Source organism: Alternaria arbusti (assembly GCF_024043155.1).
Source record: "Alternaria arbusti strain BMP 1465 chromosome Unknown scaffold_11, whole genome shotgun sequence".
NCBI lineage: Eukaryota > Fungi > Ascomycota > Dothideomycetes > Pleosporales > Pleosporaceae > Alternaria > Alternaria arbusti.
This window is the reverse complement of record NW_026249951.1, coordinates 432,081-450,897: the sequence shown is the minus strand read 5'-3', so window position 1 is coordinate 450,897 and position 18,817 is coordinate 432,081. Positions and strand designations below refer to the sequence as shown.

The 18,817-nt window shown below is 54.1% G+C and overlaps 7 protein-coding genes and 1 non-coding gene across 8 annotated transcripts; 4 read left to right on the top strand and 4 right to left on the bottom strand.

Annotated features, from left to right (window-relative positions):
- Positions 1–26: 26 nt before the first annotated feature.
- On the top strand, positions 27–1,996 carry J4E86_007781 (uncharacterized protein; the record flags this gene model as incomplete). Its single annotated transcript, XM_051448296.1, has 2 exons — positions 27–296; positions 353–1,996. The coding sequence occupies 2 exons, from the start codon at positions 27–29 to the stop codon at positions 1,994–1,996; spliced, it is 1,914 nt and encodes a 637-aa protein (XP_051300563.1).
- Positions 1,997–2,323: 327 nt separating this feature from the next.
- On the top strand, positions 2,324–2,427 carry J4E86_007780. Its single transcript has one exon. It is a non-coding gene; the product is annotated as a tRNA-Glu (tRNA).
- A 680-nt stretch (positions 2,428–3,107) lies between these two features.
- Positions 3,108–3,895, top strand: J4E86_007779 (uncharacterized protein; the record flags this gene model as incomplete). The annotated part of the gene is made up of 2 exons (XM_051448295.1): positions 3,108–3,294; positions 3,339–3,895. 2 exons carry the CDS (start codon positions 3,108–3,110, stop codon positions 3,893–3,895), a joined length of 744 nt encoding a protein of 247 aa, XP_051300562.1.
- A 421-nt stretch (positions 3,896–4,316) lies between these two features.
- J4E86_007778 (uncharacterized protein) lies at positions 4,317–5,186 on the top strand (the record flags this gene model as incomplete). The annotated part of the gene is made up of 1 exon (XM_051448294.1): positions 4,317–5,186. The coding sequence occupies one exon, from the start codon at positions 4,317–4,319 to the stop codon at positions 5,184–5,186; it is 870 nt and encodes a 289-aa protein (XP_051300561.1).
- A 2,423-nt stretch (positions 5,187–7,609) lies between these two features.
- J4E86_007777 (uncharacterized protein) lies at positions 7,610–7,952 on the bottom strand (the record flags this gene model as incomplete). The annotated part of the gene is made up of 2 exons (XM_051448293.1): positions 7,610–7,642; positions 7,785–7,952. 2 exons carry the CDS (start codon positions 7,950–7,952, stop codon positions 7,610–7,612), a joined length of 201 nt encoding a protein of 66 aa, XP_051300560.1.
- Positions 7,953–8,523: 571 nt separating this feature from the next.
- Positions 8,524–10,831, bottom strand: J4E86_007776 (uncharacterized protein; the record flags this gene model as incomplete). Its single annotated transcript, XM_051448292.1, has 2 exons — positions 8,524–10,234; positions 10,293–10,831. The coding sequence occupies 2 exons, from the start codon at positions 10,829–10,831 to the stop codon at positions 8,524–8,526; spliced, it is 2,250 nt and encodes a 749-aa protein (XP_051300559.1).
- A 3,943-nt stretch (positions 10,832–14,774) lies between these two features.
- Positions 14,775–16,029, bottom strand: J4E86_007775 (uncharacterized protein; the record flags this gene model as incomplete). Its single annotated transcript, XM_051448291.1, has 2 exons — positions 14,775–15,915; positions 15,968–16,029. The coding sequence occupies 2 exons, from the start codon at positions 16,027–16,029 to the stop codon at positions 14,775–14,777; spliced, it is 1,203 nt and encodes a 400-aa protein (XP_051300558.1).
- A 568-nt stretch (positions 16,030–16,597) lies between these two features.
- On the bottom strand, positions 16,598–18,519 carry J4E86_007774 (uncharacterized protein; the record flags this gene model as incomplete). Its single annotated transcript, XM_051448290.1, has 2 exons — positions 16,598–16,690; positions 16,738–18,519. 2 exons carry the CDS (start codon positions 18,517–18,519, stop codon positions 16,598–16,600), a joined length of 1,875 nt encoding a protein of 624 aa, XP_051300557.1.
- Between the last annotated feature and the right edge of the window lie 298 nt (positions 18,520–18,817).

Below are 18,817 nucleotides of genomic sequence, written 5' to 3'. Positions count from 1 at the left end.
GCAACGTAGCAAAGGAATACGTCGAAATGGAGGCACTCGAAGATGTGCTCAGTGCTTTGAATCTCAATGTTCCCATGCCTGGGGTCAACAACGCGGAAGTGCTTGCGAATCCGCTCGACGTGTACCGCACCTACCTTGCCGAAGTACTGGCAGACGCTGTCGGCTGTGACATCAACGTAGCTTACAAATCCATTCAATGGCCAAACAACATCTTCAATGGCGATCTGGCGGTCATACTTCCGAAGCTTCAGCCTGGTGCTAAAGCTGAGGAAGTGGCTGTGGTACTGATGAAGAAGGTACGTACCTTCAGTGCTTGACGACGTATGACATAGCAATCGCTAAGTCAGCCTAGTTCCCAATCGACCATCCCCTCTTCGTCCTGCCATTTCTAGAGGGTGTTCATTTCCGTGTTTTCGTGAAGCCAGAGTCGTTAACCCGCCTCCTCTTACCGTACATCTCAAGCCGGAAAGATGCTTACGGATCCATCCCGTCTCCTGGGGATGCGCGCAAGAAGCTCGTAGTCGAGCTCTCCTCCCCGAACATCACCAGCGAGTTCCAAGGAAAGCACCTGCGAAGCACAATCATCGGCGCATGCATCGGCCGACTCTACGAGGCGATGGCATGGGACGTAACGCGCATCAACTATCTCGGCGACTGGGGCAAGCCGATCGCGTTGTTGTACGTTGGCTGGTCGAAGTACGGCTCGGAAGAAGCGTATGCGGCGGATCCGGTCGGACACCTGCTGGAGGTCTACCACAAGATTGAGGAAGACTTCAAGCCGGAACAAGCGGCGAGCAAGGCGGCGCGTGACGAAGTTGCGAAGGAAGGCGAAGACAAAGGCGAAGCGCAGGCCGAGATCGAAAGCAAGGGCATCTTTGCAGAACGCAATGAGGCTTTCAAGAAGCTGGAAGAGGGTGACGAGAAGCTTGTGGCCTTTTGGAAGCGTGTGCGAGATGCCAATATCGACAACTACACCAGGTTCTACGAGCGCCTTGGTGTGCGCTTCGATGAGTACTCTGGCGAGTCGCAGATCAAGCCTGAGACTATGGTGGAAGTAGAGCAAATGCTGAAGGAGAAGGGTATCTCGGAAGAGAGTGGAGGATCTCAGATTATCCACATGCAGAACATAGGTGCGAAGGCTGGTACGGCCATCATTCGCGACCGCTCTGGTAGCAGCACATACCTCCTCCGAGACCTTGCCGCAGTGTTGGAGCGTTCGAGGAAGTACTCGTTCGACAAGATGGTGTATGTGGTTGCCAGCGACAATAGCGTCCACTTTACTCAGCTCATCAAGGTGTTGGAGGCGATGGACATGAAAGAGCTCGCCGACAAGCTTCAACACGTCAAATTTAGCGAGGTGTCGAAGATGGCGGCGACGCTTGGCAGAGGGTATAAGCCGCAGGGTATATTGGACGCATGCGAGGAAGCGATGACTGCGTTGTCGGAAGCCGATGCCGAGAAGCTCGAAGTGGTAGGTGGGTTGGATGATGTTAGGGAAGGACTGGCGACTTCGTCACTTCTCGTGCAAGAGCTCTCAACTCGCCTGACCGCAACACATGCCTTCGATACCGGTGCAATGGCGTCCTTCAAGCCTGGGTCGGGCCCAGATCTGCAGTACTGGCTGACCAAGCTCCGCCAATTACTCAAAGGCGCTGACGCAGCAGCTGAACTCTCGGATGAAGATTACGAAGTGTTGGCTGAAGAAGACCCGGCCAATCTTCTGCGCATTCTGGCCCAGTACCCGGAGGTCGTGAATGCGACCTACCATTCGCTCGAGCCGGCTGGTGTTGTTACTTATCTCGCCAGTGTGACTGAGCAGCTTGCCGAATGTCTTCCCGAGGATGCTGAGGGGGATCAAGATGCGAAGGTCACCCCCGGTTTCGCTGCGCTCTATGAAGCGACTGCAGTCGTGCTGGAGAATGGCATGAAGCTGCTAGGGTTGGCACCGATTGCACAGTCATTGCCGGAGAGAGCGGATACGCCGGTGATGGGATGACGGGATGGTTCTTTCGTGTTCAGATTGTCAATGTGTGGGGTCGGGTTATGGGATTGTCGTCGACGCCGTCGACCTTCAGCGTACTTGGGCGTTTCTGGGCTGTTCACTGCGCTGCTGTTTGATAACGACGTAATGAATGATGACTAGCGTTTTCCAAGTCTGCCTGATAATGATCCAACGATGAATGACTTGCTGTCCTAGCCCATGTCGAGGTCCACCCTGCTGTCTGCAAACTCTTCGTGTCCGGCAAACTTCGACCCCTCAATTTTCGTCGGAAAAGTTTTACTGAAATTCTATATGTCTAATTGCCTCATTCTTCCATCAATTTCCGATATGGTCTAGTGGCTAGGATTTGCCGCTCTCATCGCAGAGTAAGCTCGCTGTTGCAGCGCAGTGCCGGCAAGGCCCGGGTTCGATTCCCGGTGTCGGAATATCTCTTTTTGCCATTTGCAAAATGTCTTTCTTTTTACCCAACGATGCGGACACCCCTCACGGGCGTGGGCTTCTTTTTCCACACATGTTGCGACATGACTGCACACGTGCACGCCCAGATTTCAGCTGCTACATAGCCCTCACACTATCTTCTCTGTTGTGACATGAGTGCGGTGCGCTGAAGTCGGGTTAATGCGTGTCACGACCCCAACCTCGCACCTGGGCACCCTTCATCATCACACTCCCCTTGTCCCCACCGCCTCATGCCAAAAAGAAACCAGTCGGCTTTGCTAGAGTTTACGTTCGCTGGAAAAAGCAAACAACATTCTGGAGCGATGTAGACACCTCGAGGGCTGGTTCTGGTCTTTCCTCGGACAGAGTGCCACCATGCTACCGTAACATCTTTGTCACTATGAGTCGATCACAGTTCAGCCACGCGCGCCCCTGAGCTTAGGAAGCAACAAATTCAGGTAGCGCGTCTCGCCGCCTCTCGTATTTGCTGATGCATCATCACAACGCCAGGCACACCGCGGCTGCGATTTGTCGCCTAACATTGCAAGGCATGGTGGCGTCGGTAACACCATGAAGTATTGATTTCGACAGGTAGGAAATGTATAACTTCAGGCCCAATCCGCTGTGACAGCGATGCCTCTCCATCAGCCGTCGCCAGTCATCCAACATGCGTCCCTCCAGCTACATCCCGCTCCTCGCCGGCGCTGCCATGGCGCAAGAGTCCGCGACGATCCTCAACTTCTTCCAACTCGACAGCACCCTCACCGTGCTCGGTTCCGATGCGAGCGCAACAACCTACGAGAACAGCTGCCCGTCAGATGGAGTCGGCGTGTCAGTCGTGCCGTCTGATCTTCGTACGCCATGCACCCGTCGCGAGAGATTGCACTAACACTGCCAGTACCGATCACAGACGACCCCTCCGAGACTCCCTCGCCTACACCCGCGCCTCGCATACGCCGCCAGGACGATGATTCCAACGAGGACTACTCCTTCTGCGAGCCTTACACCATCCTACAAGGCCCTGAGAAGTACGAGATGCACCTCACGGACCCGACTCCAGGCGCGTGGACAATGGATATGGCCTGCAGCTGGCAGGGCGCAATGTCAACGGCAGACTTGACCTGCGACGTCACCCAGAGCGGATACGTTCCGGACCAGGCCGACCAGGTCGCGTCCACAAGCGTCTTGTCGCAGAGCGAGATACAGGAGATGGAGGCGTACCAGGTGGTTGCACTAGTCACCGCAACTGGTGCGTCTTCCCCAGGATCGGCCTCAGCGACTGGAGCGCCATCACCTACTGGCTCGGCATCAGGAACAGGAGCGACATCGCCTTCGAGGTCTCAATCCGGGGCCGCTTCAACACCGAGCACTGGTTTGGCACCTGCTGGATCTGTCCCGACTGCGATGGCCATGGTGGGTGCTGTGGGTATTCTCGCGGCAGCCGTAGCTCTGTGAGATGATGCATACATTCTCTTGTATTTGTCGCATTAGAGCGCCTGGTAAGTAACAGCATGATTCGTGTAATTTGAATTTCATCCTATTTCCCACTACGTCCTCATATATTCATCGGGTGATCCTTCCATTTCTACTTGCGCATCTCGTAGTTTCGTACTGTACATGCTCGAGGTGAATGCGGAAGCAGCGGGCAATCCGGTCGCGCTCGCACGTGGACACGCGTCGTAAAACACGCGACCTGCAGCGACAGTCACCCAGGGTTGAACCCCACATTCAAACAGCACACTCGTTTGCTGGCTGTACATATTAACGTCCACACATGAGACCATCTCTTTGTCTCACCTTCTTTGTAGTACCACCATTATATGCAACCCTCGTCACATCCCTTGGTACCCGAACGCCAGCAGCTACAACACTAAAGATGCCAGCCGCTGTATCTGAAGCGCATATCGTCACCGCAAACCCAAAGTCGCGACTTTTCAGATCATTCACACGACATGCCTCCGCGCCTACGAGCCCATTGACGCTGGAATTTCGCCTACCAAGTGAGGGAAGCTTTAGCGCCAACCACGAACACGCCCTTCCATCGCCAAAGTCCCCACAGACAACGTCGAGATCGAAGCAGGGTCTACTAAGTGAACTTTCCTGGGCGCAATCATTTACAGCTCGCCTCCGCCGTGACCGGGACAACTGGCGCTCGCTCGCTCTGGAGCAAGAAATGGATCTCAAGGCCGCCCATCAGGACCTTGAGCACCAAACTTGCGTCATCGCTGAGACCGAGCAGGAAAACGCCAATCTCCGATTCCGCCATGAAGAGGATAGGACAGCTGGCGGGCAACTCTACTCGCGCTTCCAGGTCCTCGTCTCCGCGCACGACAAGCTTGTCGATCAGCTTAACGATGCCATGCGTACCATCGCCCGTCTTAAGAAGAGCGACCGTGCCAAAGACAAGGTGCAGCAGCGCAATCTGAGCTTGAAGGCCACGCTGCATAGGTACACATCTCAGGGCGCCTCGGCCACTACACAAGCCGCCGCAGACACCGAGTCTACGCTGAGAGAAGCACTGGCGTTGGCTAATGAGCGCATTGAAGAGCTTGAGACCAAGGGCGAGGCTATGCTTGACGCATTAGAGAAGCGCAACGATAGCTGTGGTAGTGACCAGGAAGGAGAGATGGGAGAGAGAAACGTCGAAGCAGATCTGCTGGAGGCCGAGGTCGCGTTCCGCGGTGTTGTCGAGGATGAGTCTTTCAAAGAGCAGAAAGTGCTTTGGCTGGATCTGCTGGAAGATTGAGGAAATGTGAAGGTAAGAGCATGAGCAGATGTATTCAATCACCGGTACATGACAACACGCATTCAGTCGCTTTCGGCCAACTGCCTGCCACGACAGAACAGTGGGAGTATCCTTGGCGCGCTCAAGGTCGTTAGACTTTGGAGGACTGGATGCATGCATCGCATCACCGCCAGAAGTGTACCATCAGGCCAAGGTTGACGCCTTTGTCGAACAGCGTCACACGTATCCTACCCAACTGAAGGCAATCATCACGCACGTCGTAAGAAAGCGCAGTCTGTACGGTAAATGAGAAGGGAAGCAGCGCACGTGGAACGATGGGACCTAGCGACTCGTTCACCAAATAACATGGAAATGAATCTATTCGCTATGTTTCGAATCATTAGCCAAGTCATGTCTTGACCTGCTGACAACTGACTCCTCCCGAGCCATGCGCTGAGCGTGCGCCTATTGCTTGGCCACGGTCATTCCTGCTCGTATTTCGCATTCCCAGCCGGATTAGAAGGCCGAACATACTTAACCTCGCGATTTTCGTCGCCGAGAAAATTAACGTTTATCACTATCGTGTTTAAGGTGTCAGACATCAGTTGCAACATTTCCGTTCTGCCTGCTTAGACCAGATCCACTGCCGTCTCGCTATGACACCACCGCCTCCAACTCCAAGATCTGGTATGAGGGCCTGTGCTCTGCCCCATGCTACGTACATTACACAACTAACTCTTCAAAAGCGCAAGAGGAAGACACAGCCTCATCGGCCGGTCAAGCTATGCGCACGTCGCAAGAAACAGACGCAGACACCGATGCAGCCACACTTGTCAACGAGCCTAGGAGGACGCCAGGAACATCGGATAGGGCAAAGTTTGTTGAATCACTGTTGCTAAGTTTGTGTTTGGTCATTTAGACTAGGAGTAGATATCGTGCATGCGTTAGACTTGTATATGGACCCTGTAGAAAGAAAGATGTGATGAGGAAGACTTCGACCGGGCGACTACATGACACTTTGGGTGAATAGATGGTTCATCATCACGTAGCGAGAGGTGCGACTGTATTGCTGTGCTTCTTCAATGTTTCAACTGTCAGTAGGTTTAACGAAGATGTATCTTTTCTGTGTAGCGAGTTGACATCAGCGGAGTCCATGTATTCGTTGTATACCCTACTTAAGATTGAGAAGATTCGCCCAGAGTGACATGTCACTCAGAGCTCCCATGGATATCTCAAGCATCTTGCGTCGCGTTATCCTAGGCACCGCTACTCTAGCCCTTACATCTAAGGATGATCGACATCAAGATGTGTATATGATAGTCTTGTTACGGACCTTTCTACGCATTTACACCAGCTTACACGCTGTCTATACCCTACAACGCCTCTAAAAAGGCTGTGAAACTTGATCAAAAAGCGGGGGAGAGCACTTCTTTCACTTGTACTGAGCTGATATGCGTAGCGCGTCTCGATCTCGATCTCAGCTAATGTATATATTAATTATAGTGGTGTATTCCCCGTCGAACACACATTAGCGGACCGCACTTTGCGGCTTGGTCTACTTGTAGTCCCCGGTGACACTTTGTCACAATGCTAGTGGAGTGTTCGGCGTTTTTTGTTTGTTCAGAGTTCGATCGCGAATATGATCCTCTTCTTTTTATCAAATGAGTCACCGCGATATTCTGTTCGAAAAGTACATATTCGATACCCTGTTGTAGCTAAAGTCCAAGAGGCGCGCGCAGCGAGATGCCCCGTTACAAATCCCTCTACTCCTTTACACCAGTCCGCATTGATGTCTACAACCAATTCGATAGAAGATGAAAGAGAATATGCTCATAACTTTTGCATGTAGTCCATCCTTTGAAGGCGTAATCTGACTAGTACCGCGGCTCTCTCGGCGTATATTGCTGATGTTCAGCATAACGTGGCTCCTCCATCTCATGCATGGAACGCTCTTCCCGCTCACGTGTACGATCTTCGGAGCGACGAGAATGGTGTTGACGCTCCTTTCGGGGGGATCGTGGAGTACGCTGAGTCCCCCATAGTGACTCGCCGTGATGTCTGGAGTGGCTGCGTTGGGAGTGCCGTCGCTCAGACTGGAAGTACGCTTGTTCGGCGGCTTGGACTGGCGCTTCTTTCGGGCGCTCGGCTCTGCTTTGAATGACTTCCTCTTCGTCGAATGCGGGGCGACGGGTGTGCTGCTGCGTCGTTGACTTTGGCTTTCCTGCACTTTTCCACTCGCGGAATTCTTTAATGCAGATTCCTGCGACGATGATCTCAGAATTGCTGTTATTTGTTAGTTTAAGAGTCGATGAGAAAGTTACCCAACTCACACGATGACGATGGCGATGACGACTACGACCCAACTAAGACCGCATGTTGGCCCTTTGCAATAGCTGAGATTGGTTTGAAACATCAAACCGGCAACTACACTCCAGAACACAACCTCAATACAGCTGATTATGGCATGCGCTTTGTAACTGTGCCAACGTTGGAAACGTGGACTATGCTCCGAAAGTATGAGGTATATGAGTAGGATGAGGGATTTGGCACCCTAGGTACAAGAATTAGTAACCAGATTGATACTCAGTGGTATAGCCAGATTAGGAAGTTTCAACATACCATGCCCAACGCATATGTGCTTGCTCGTGTGCGCGGAACATTGGTAATGAACAGACGAGGAAGCGTAAGGGCAATGGCGAGAATAACGAGAACGACTTGAGCGATATGAATAGGGAACTTGAAGCGGCTGCTAAAGACGGGCTTATCAAGGAGATTGAACACTCCCATGTTGAGGTTGTGAAGAAGATGGTGTTGATTTCGTCAATGTCTCGTACAAGTCGTATCGTAGTTCGGTCGTAGTTTTGATCGTAGTGGTCGGACTTAATCTTCGTTGTTGTGAGATGGTACAATGAAGTACGTCAAGCATAATATACATTTTCTGCTTGTTAGTACCTGCATCAACGCGTACGTCTGTATGCTCCGCCGTCTCGTACGCGTTGTTACATTTCTTCTTGGCAACGTCAAAGTCCGAGTACGGTGCGATACGAGTGCGAGTGCGGGTACGAGCAAGAGATGTGATTGGTGCGGACCTGCCAAGCCCACGTGCTTTCAGCCCTACCAGTCCTCATTCTTCGACTGACCAGGTTAGACTTGCGAGTAGTTGCGGACGAAACAAGAAGCACCTTCTATCGTTCTCAACTCATGGTAGACCCTGTGGTTGTAATCTTGGTTGAGATACGGAAGAGTAAACATTCGAAGCCAGTTATCACATTGGTCAGGACATCCAGTAAGGTTTAGTTAAACTCGCTCTCGCATTTGGGGTATATTCTCAAGATTACATCGTCCTCGTCGGCGGCGATTAATTCGGCCCCGTCGGTTGCGGTCCATGCACATGAGGGTTTCCAGGCATATTCGGAACGCCCTCAGGACCAATCATTGTCCCAATATCCGCCCAATTCCACTCATGGATGTTGTTGATGGTAAAGTCCATAAACTGCATCTGTGTCGTTCTATCAAACCGGGCATTAGGATGCATTGAGGGCGCCATGTAGGCCTGGTCTGGGTATATACGACCTGGCATAGGATCCGCATACATATACGTGCCCACGCCGGGTGGTGACTGATGGTACATGTGCGGTACTGCATCAGGCTGTGACAGTTGCTGCGCTGGGAGTGAGCTCTGCGGCCCGGTGTCGTGGGTCTCCATTTCCGGTTCCGCAAATCTGACGGGCGAAGCTAGAGAGTCGGCCATGGAATGCAACTCTGGGACGAGGGAAGCGAACTTCTCAATAGTACCAGGCATGAATGGATTTCGCCTGTGTCGCTGTGCCAGATCTGCGAGCTGAGACAACAAAATCCTGGACTCGGACATGTCCGTACCACCCAGCTTATTCAAGCATACCAGATCAAGGACCAGTACCGAGCTCGATGCAAGCGTGTACCAAATGTCACACGAGTAGACGGCATCGAACTTGCCTAAAGATTCGAGTCTCAGCAGTATGTTAGCCAGAGATCGGCCAGACTCTGAGCAAGCTTCTGCCATGGCTGTGAGAGCAGAGTTTGTGGAGTCTTGGCCAGTTTTGGTCAGGGTAGAAGCGCGGGCAAGCAGGGCTGAGCGGCACAGGACAATGATGGTATAATGGTATACACAGTGCATCAGCATCAGGGCTCGTTGCATGGGCGAGGCTTCTATGGCTTCGTATTGGAGATGCCGGGGCAACTGCTCCTTCCATCGGACTAGATCCCGGAGCACGCCGGCGGCGGGTGATAAGGGGCCAACGTAGGATTCATCGCTGGCGTTGGACTTGACGGTCTTGGGCGCGCGACATGTCAGGCCCAGCAGTATGAACAGGCGCGTTGAGCATGCGAAGAACTCCGGGGGGCCGCCGATAATCTTCTCGTTAGGGGCGCTGGTCTTTGCGCCAGGATTCTCAATGGCACTCGGACGGTCGTAGGAGGATACCTGCATCGTCTCGAAAGCGTACAGCGTCCACCACAGTATCTTGCGCGACTCCCTGGCCAGCGGTGTTTGGCCAGCGTTCACTTTGTCCTGGTGTAGTCCGATGGCGTGCGCTATACGGACGGCGGCACCAGTCAGGTTCCAGCAAGCGTCCCGGTGGTTCGTGTTGTGGAGGTGTATCGCAGCCAGTAGCAGGGCCTGTATGGCTGTGATGCTCGAGGTGAAGATGACAACAGGAAGGAGCGTCTGGGTCCTCTGCCACCACAGCCGCTCCTGGTCTTCTGGAAAGGGAATGCGCGCCACGCGTCGACCGAGCAGCAGCACACACGTAAAGGTGCACAGCCATGCCGGGTCTGCACTCCTGGGGTTGGCCAGCCACGCGTCGTAGGCCTCGCGGAACGAGGGCTCATGCAGGACGGGAAAGTCCGGGTGTATGTGTTCGAAGAAGGCGCGTATCAGCAGTTCGAGGTTCGGGCGCTCGCTGGGGTTCAGGTGGCGGCCGTGGACCGCGACGGAGTTGTGGGCGGTCGGGGCGGCGGTCGGGCCTGGCAGGCTGCGCTGGTCGTCGCTGCCGGTAGGCGACGATGCCTGGGCTGCGTTCTTGCCAAAACTAGAGGTGGAGCAGTCAGTCGATGTCGCCATAGGCTTCATGCAGGGGCGTTACTGACAGTACAAACTCGCGTAGGGCGCCGCGTCCCACGAGCGTGCGCAGCTTGATGTGGAACGACAGCGAGCTGCCCGGCCCAATGTACTGCACCTGGCCCTGCTGGTCGGGGAGCAGCGACACCGTGTCGTCGCCTTCACCCTCGCCGCTGTCGTCCTGGTCGCCCTGCGCGTCGTTGGCCGCCGCGTCTGGCAGCGGGATGCCGTGCGACGTCGCGAGCTGGCGCAGAGCCTCGGTACTCGAGACATCGGCTTCCGGCAACAGCCCCTTCACCAGCGCCTCGAGCAGCGCCAGACGGGTGCCCAGGCCCTCGACGCTGCCATACAGGCGCTTCTTGCGCGGCTGCGTCGTCAGGCACTCGATGTTGTGCACGATGCAGTAGCGACACGCCTCCTGGCCGGGCTCCTTGCGGCACTTCTGCTTGCGCGACTTGCACTTGTCGCAGCTCGTCTCGGTGCGCTTCCGCTTGTCCAGCGGTACGCGGCGCGAGCTGCTTGCACTTGCATGGCTGCTACTCGTGGGTGCGGGTGTGGAGGCCGACATGGGCGTGGACGGGTAGGTGCGGCGGATTTCAAGGCGCAGGGAGAAGAAGCATGGCGCACATGTCGCGAGAGCGCTGCGAACGCATTGAGACGCTCTTGTGCCGGTGGAAGATGCGACTGCAACTTTACGATGATGATGCAGGGGACTCCGATCTTGCCTGCGCTATCGCGGTCTCCGGTCCATCGGTAATTGAGGCTGCCGTCTCCTCTCTGGTGGGCCTAACCGGCGAGCTGCCTTGACCATTTCTTCAAGCGGACACCACAGGCACGTCCTCTTCCAAATCATCGAATCCGTCCGTCGTTGCCCCACCGCAATCGATGGCTGAATACCCATCGAGCGGGAACCATTTCAAGCTGAATGCTGGTCCTGGTCATGGCAACCCCCTCATCGGTGCCTGTACCAGGTACGCTTGATGCGGCTAACAGACGGACAGCAGCCGCCGAACACGATCAAGCATATCTCGGCCGTGCTAGAGTACCCCTCGAGATATGGCTAAAGACTCCCATCCTCCCTGAACAAGATTGACCAGAGCAGGGCTGCTTGATCTGGTAGGCACGAAGTCGAAAGAAAGACTGAGCCGGTCACTGTCCGGTTGTGATTGGTTCAAGCGTGCGGCAGCTGGCTCACCTTCCCTCATGGGGTTGTGCAGGTACTTCCGATTACTCCACAAGCATGACTCGGCAGCGTGACCCAGTGCGGCCAAATGCCATAGCCACTGAATCGAGTTAGCAAAGATCCAGCGTTCCAGACATCGCGAGACCCACATGGCACCCATGCCGAAGACGACTAGAACGACCGCATTTTGTCGCAATCATGTGCTCCACTGCCCTATCGCCTGTGCCGGTACCACAAACGCTTCCATCTCACTAACACCGCTCAGGTACCACGGCCATGTTCAGCATATTGGGATCCACCCCCTTCACCACCGTGTCTCCACTTTCTCTTCTGTAGAAATGCATACCACGAGCACGGCTGTGTACATCATCGCCGTTAGCGATCAAGGATCCAACGGCGACGCAGATAACAGCACCACGGAGCGTCGTCGTGAAGTCTTCTTGACCTCTAGAGAAATAACCCCCCTAGCTAGTCCGCTGGTCGCCGGATAGCAGACAGGCCTTATATCGCAGGTCCAGATGGTATCTTCCAACACTGCAAGAGAGTAATTCCGCATGTCGTGGCAGTAGGCGAGTTACGAAATAAGGTCCCCACGCTGGCACAGACTTCCCCGTACGCGTTAGCATAGGCGCGAATGAGCACGAAAGGTAAGACGAAGGATTGTCGTCGTGGTGCCTGCGATCGTGGTGGCAATGACGTCAGACCCCAAAGAAGCCACTGCCGAACCTGGTGGTTGTACGCGAACAACAGGCAGGTTAAAAGATATCAGGCCTCGAAGGATATATAACGGGTATTTGGCTGACATGTGCAGTGTAGACGTCCTTCTTGTATCCCTGCGTCATCGCTGTAGCACCGCCTCTTCCAGTCTTGCACACTCACCTCACTGGACTCCCTGCCAGGCGATGTGTCGTCGCGTACGGATGTACCTTTCGCGGATCATCCATCAAACCATGGTGCAGCCTCTTCCCAGCTTGCATCCTGCAGACTCAAACTCCTAGCGCTTTGACATACTCTGGAAAGTCGTGAGCGATCACAATGCCGATGAATGTACCGTCAAACCCTCACACAGCCTGCAAGCTGAATTCCACGGCGTTGAGGCGAGAGGGGTGTCGCGCTGCTGAATGGGAATATTTGTGTTCGAGCTTCCATGGGCTGAAATTGATCTCGTTTGCTCGACAAGCGAGTCAACCACGCCTCAATCGTGCATTGGCGCCATCACTGGTTATGCACGATGGATTGCGCTCATTGCGGGCCGAGGCGCGCTCTTGGCTCGATCTCTAATTCCGATCTCAGGAGCCCTATACAATTAAGATGCTATACCGGCGACGATTCGTAACGAGATCTAGAGCGCACTTTGGTTCTTCAACACTGGACAGCCAAACCGCAACAGCACGATCTGGTCATTTGCGCCGCACAGTTCGTCGTCCTCGTCACTCTCGATGGTTTGAGCAACTGGGACCCGTCGACGGTGGGCATGCTAAATACGGTGCACGGCATGGCAGGCGGTCTACATGTAGCCAGCGCCAAAGATGTGTATCTAGATGCCCGTCACGTCCTTTCTCAGCCACCTGGTGGTAATGACACAATGATCACAGCATCGACGCGACGCATCTCTGACGACTCTCCAGCCGATGCTCTTGGTAGTCTCTTCCAACAGCTTGTCGGAACACTCGAACACAACATAATTACCCTTTCAGGTCTTCGGTGTACCTCCTGACCTTGTCGCTCCCTGTATCCCGAAAAGTATTACTTCGAGGTATCGCCAGACCCGAAGATGGCAAAATCAAGCCCTTCAGCGAACACAGAACGAGATAAGGTTGGACGCTGAGACTTTCAAATCCGGTATACACGTCGTTTTCGCAACACCGTTGCGTACATGCACGCTCATGCATGTCCATCGGCAGCTGCACATCTTGTACGACCATCCCACGCAGACCATCGTCAAACAACCCATTCCTCCAGCAAATTCACATGGGCGTTTTGCATCGAGAATGAAAGCAGCAGTAGTTCAATGCTGCCTATAGAAACATGAATTGGATATATAAATGCAATAATTATCGACAAACTTCGACCCAGCCGGTGCCGTTATTCTGCTTAGCTCAACCAACCATCTCCAACCCCTCGATGCTTCCGATCACGTTCTCTCGGTCGGACGTTCGAATCGCGCTATCTCTCCAACTACCAAAACTAAGAGAGAAATTCGACATCGCAAGCAATAGCTAAGCACACGAACCTGCTGCGCGCCCTTATACCAACCAGCCCCTGCATCCGGAAGACAGCCACAAAGGATTCGTGGCTGGCCAGACGAAAGTTGTGCCTCAGGCAGAAGCCGCAAGCTCGTCAACCGGACAATTCAGGCCGGTCGGGAGTCGGCTACCTCACCGATAAGAGATACCCAACGGCTCGACACAGGAGACCAGCCCCTAACCCTGAGGCCGTAGTCAGATCCCAACACCCATGTCAACGAGGTAAAGATCAAAGCCAGGATCAAAGCCAGGATCAAAGCTTGAGGTGCACTCGATGGCATGACAACGAGACGCTGCGACACTGTGTTGCAAGCCTCGCGACGAGCATCATATCCCTCGATGTAACCAAGTCATCGAGAGTTTGCTGACGAGGTCGAATTTGGGCAGACGGTGTGACAATGGATCTCCGTTCATTATCGTATGAACCGGACTATTACAGCGCCGCTATCCAACCCACCATCCATATGTCCATTTCCGAGCAAACTCAAACATCCCGACGGGTTAGCTACTACACACATGGCGTTGATACCTGCAGTTGCTCTTGGGAAACTTCTACGACGAAGCTTCAGTTGCTTCTTGGGTTCAAGAGCCATGAGCCTTCGCACCCGTTCGTGTCGGCTCTACCATCTCTGCTGAATCCAAAGGAGCGATCGTAAAGGCGGTAACACTGTTAATTAAGCGGATGACGACAACCCGGGAATAGCCCGTTCACCTCTGCGCCTAGTCTGGGGTACGCGGAGAGGGTCACTGTGGAGGCCTCGACTGTCTCGCACTTCGTCCAGGACAGCACCACTCGGTATTCACTGTTTGACATATCTTTTTGGTATATCCTCCTGTATGCTCGCTCCTACGCCGCTTTCTTCGCTACGGCGGCCGACTTTCACTCAATGAACCCTTTGACTATTGTCGTGATTGTTCTCGAGTTCACACGTTTCTTTGCGGCGCGCTCTACCACGAAGAAGTCTTGACAGCTGGCAAAGAGCACAGAAATCGGCGAAAGTAGGTCAGGGTCAGTGACTGCCTGACATCTATTACATTCCTTTCCTAGCATACTTCTCCAGCCATCACTCATAGAGCCAGACCTACAACTGCGTAGGGTAGTCCAGAGTCTCAATCTTCTCTGGGTACACAAGCCCACCCTGCTTCCGCACCTCATCCATAACCTCCATAATCAACACACTCTCATCAAGGCCAAGGAAGCGACCCTCTTTCCTGCCGTTGATGATAGCATCTGCCGCCTCGTCGGCTTCCCAGAACATGCCCTGGCCCTCGCCTTCTGATTGCAGTGAGCCACCGAAGCCATTGTACCAACCGCTTCCCTTACCTGGGCCCGGAATGGGGAATTCTTTCGACTCAACCTTGCCGTCTGAACCGATGATCTTGGTGGAGAGGGGACGGAAGGAGTGACCGAAGACTTGGATCTCGCCCTTGGGGCCTTGGATGCGGGCGAAGGGTTGGTCCATGTTGCCTCCGGGCGCTGTGGCGACGCGGAGCGAGGTCGTCGCTACGGCATGAACCTCGCCGCCTTGCTCTTTTGAACGGGGGAATTGCAGGATCACGGTGCTGTGCTCGTCGGCCTTGCCAGTTGGCTCGTAGTTCTTGACAAAAGCCTGGAGCTTGGGTGCCTGCCGCGAGTTCTCGGGCTGGGTGTGGTAGATGGTCTGGAAGACCCAGGTAAGGGCATAGATACCGAGGTCAAGCAGGGCGCCACCAGCCAAATCAGGGTTGACCATGCGGTGCTTGCCGTCTGGGAAGTTGTTCTCGGGGTCGAGTGCCATGCTGTTGTCCGAGATGACGCGTGTGATGGGTCCGATGCGTCCAGACGTGATTTGCTCGCGGACATAGATGGAGAGCGGGAAGTAGCGCGTCCATACAGCCTCCATCAAAAAGAGGTTCTTGGACCTTGCGACCTCGGCCAGCTTGCGCGCCTGGGCGGCATTGACAGTAAACGCCTTCTCGCATAGCACGTTCTTGCCGGCCTCCAAGCAGAGCATAGCATTCTGGTAGTGGTGCGAGTGCGGTGTGGCAATGTATACGACTTCGATGTCCGGGTTCTTTACGAACTCCTCGTAAGAGCCATATGCCTTCGCGTCGGAGGGTGCGCCGACCTCCTTCAAGAAGTCCTTGGCACGCGATTCGGAGGACGAGGAGGCGGCAGCGACAACCGTGTGATTTAGGTGCTTAACGCCACGTGTAGTAGGGTCGCAGAGGAGATCCTTGGTACTGTCTGTCTATTAGTAAACAGCTTCCGCGGGGTGTAGCGCGGGGTAGTTACAAGGTGACGGCGATGCCTCCAGTCGCGAGGATGCCCCAGCGGACGGTCTTTGGTGATGACATGGTGTAGATAGATGTTGTCGTAGTCTCTTGGTATATTGAAGGTGAGATTGTGGGTTCAACAACGAGGAGCACTTGGCGGCATCAGGCGATTGACTTTGTAGCTGGAGCTGCAGAGCTCCAACGTCATGACGCCCACCGAACTTCGGGCAAAGCGCCGCATCTCAACCCCACTCTTGCCCCTCCATCGTCTTGCCGGTGCCTAAAGGAGCAGACGGCCCGCGTCGCGACATGTGGCGGACTTAAGATGCGATTGCCGTGTGCTGGGGAGTTGATGAGTAAGGAGTGGGCGTGAATGTTGGATGGACCCGTGGACGCGTCTCGCCAGACCCGATGCCAAGCCTCCCAACCTCCACCAGCACAGCTATCAAAGCAGTAATCGTAGACGCAGAGACGATACCCGTGTCGAAAAGCATGTCATGGCTATATTCCACGATCGCATTCAGTAGACATGCGATTAGCGCGTGTGCACAAAGACCATACCGTGGGACGTTTTAATTGTATCTGAAGACGGGCTCATAGGCCTTGATGTCCAGAGCAAAGCCACAGGCTGGTCGATCCATGCTGACAATTACAGCTTCGCCTTGCTACTGTTCTTCACGCTTTCATGATATCGGTCCCGCATCTCTCTTCTCAGCATCTTACCCGAGGGGGTTCTGGGAATCTGGAAAAGTCGTTAGCACTAGCAGCTCACGTTGGGTGAGTACTTACCGAATCCACAACCTCAATGCCACCAGTCAGCCACTTGTGTCGGCTCAGACGTCCCTCGATCCACTGATGCAGCTTCTTTGAGACATCATCTTCCCCTTGCTTCTGGCCCTCAGTGGTCAGTACAATCCACGCGCGGACGAACAGAGAGCCATCGCCGCGGCCGTTGTCAACACCCGCTACGCACGCATCGCGCACCAGACCTTCTGGGTGATCGAGCAGCGTATCTTCAACCTCCGTAGCAGCGACCTGGAGACCTTTGACTTTGATCATCTCCTTCAGGCGATCGAGATAGTGGATACGGTCACGCTCGTCGCGCATCACGAGATCGCCAGTGCGTAGCCAACCAGGCTCAGTGAAAATGTCCGCAGTAGCTTTCGGGTCCCTGAAGTATCCAGGGGTGACGACTGCTCCGCGCGCCCAGAGCTCGCCCTTCTCGCCTTTGGGCACATTGTTAAGTGTCTCAGGGTCTACAACCCGAGCCTGCATACCCGGTAGCAGATAACCGATCATACCGGGTAGTGCAGGCTCCAATCCAAATATGCCATGCGCAGCCGGGCTCGCGATACTGGCTGCTTCGCTCAGACCATAGCCACTTGGCACCGGCATCCCCGCACCTTGAGGCAGCTTCTTGGCCAGTTGGTATGCGACATCTGGTGGCAGATATGCAGCGCCGCTCGACGCGCCGATCACAGAGCTCAGGTCGTACTTCTCAGTCAATGGACTCTGGGCGAGTTGGCGAACCAGAGGTGGCACCAGTGGAAGATGTGTAATCTTGTACTTTTGTATGCTCTTCAATGCGAGCTCAAGGTTCCATTTCGGCAGCATAATGCTCGTCTGTCTGATCATATTGACGCGAAGGATCCAGATGATCATACCGTATGAGTGGTACATTGGTATGACGCCAAGCATAGTAACGGGTGTCAACGGTTCGTCTCCTGCAAAGCGCGCGGCCTGCGTGGCAGTAATAAGCGTCTGTATTCCAGAGTGGTAACCATTACTGTGTGTGATCATCATTGCCTTTGGTAGACCCGAAGTTCCTGAAGACTGGAATAGATATGCCATTCGATTTCCCCCAAGCAGCTTCCGCGGCTGCTCCAACAGCTTTGAACCCTCCCTCACGAGCGACTCGATCGTACGGTATCCCGACACGGTATCTAGTTGAGAATTGTCGCTAAGCACGATGACTTTGTTGGGATTCAACTTGAGCTTGAGGGGTAGATTGTCGCCGTCACCAGTCCCTAGCTTTAGCGCTTCTCTCAAAACAGGAAGTAGTGTCTCATGACACATGATGCTGGTAATTTGCATCTTTCTGAGCACCCACCATAGCTCGTACGGTGTACTCGCGGGACTGATGCCCCCAAATACCAGCTCCGATCGAAAGCATGCGTGCGCAACCATTGGATAATGCAGTTGATTCCGCGAGAATAGCGCTAGGATCTCGCCATCTTCCTTGTCGTCTATGGGGCTCTTGTCTAAGCCTAACGGATTTGGTCCGTCATACCGGAAGACACGCGCCAATGCACACACTCGAGCATAGAAGCTGTGGAGTGTAACCACTTCTTCTGTTACAGCGTTGATGAATAGAGGGTAGTCCTCGGGTAATGGATTGTTCGACGGAAAGCAGAGTTCGTGGATGTTGAGATCGTCTGGTGTCGGTGGGAATGGTCCATATGGCGACGAAAATACAGCCTCGTCGTGAGGTCGATAGGTGTCTTTGGCAGGATCTGGAGCGTCAGGGCCTAGGTATCTGGACCAGTGAGGTTTAAAGATGCCGTATGTCATATCGAGATTTGAACGAAAAGATTTTACAGAGTATTAAAGATTTCCTGCAAGATATCGAGACATGGGCGCGACTACACAAAAGTGTCCCGCCAATGTTGCGTTTCTGTGGCACTTATGGGCTTCCGAGGTGTACTGCGCGCCCCGCGTTCTCTCCACATTCGATCCTGACATCGCGCACGCGAGTAAGCCCAGAAACGCCTCATTATAGCCTTCCACGTGGGGCAATGCCGTGTGATGAACTGAAAGGGATGCTCTGATGTAGGTTGTTGGCGTCTTGAGGAATGAAATGACCGGAGAC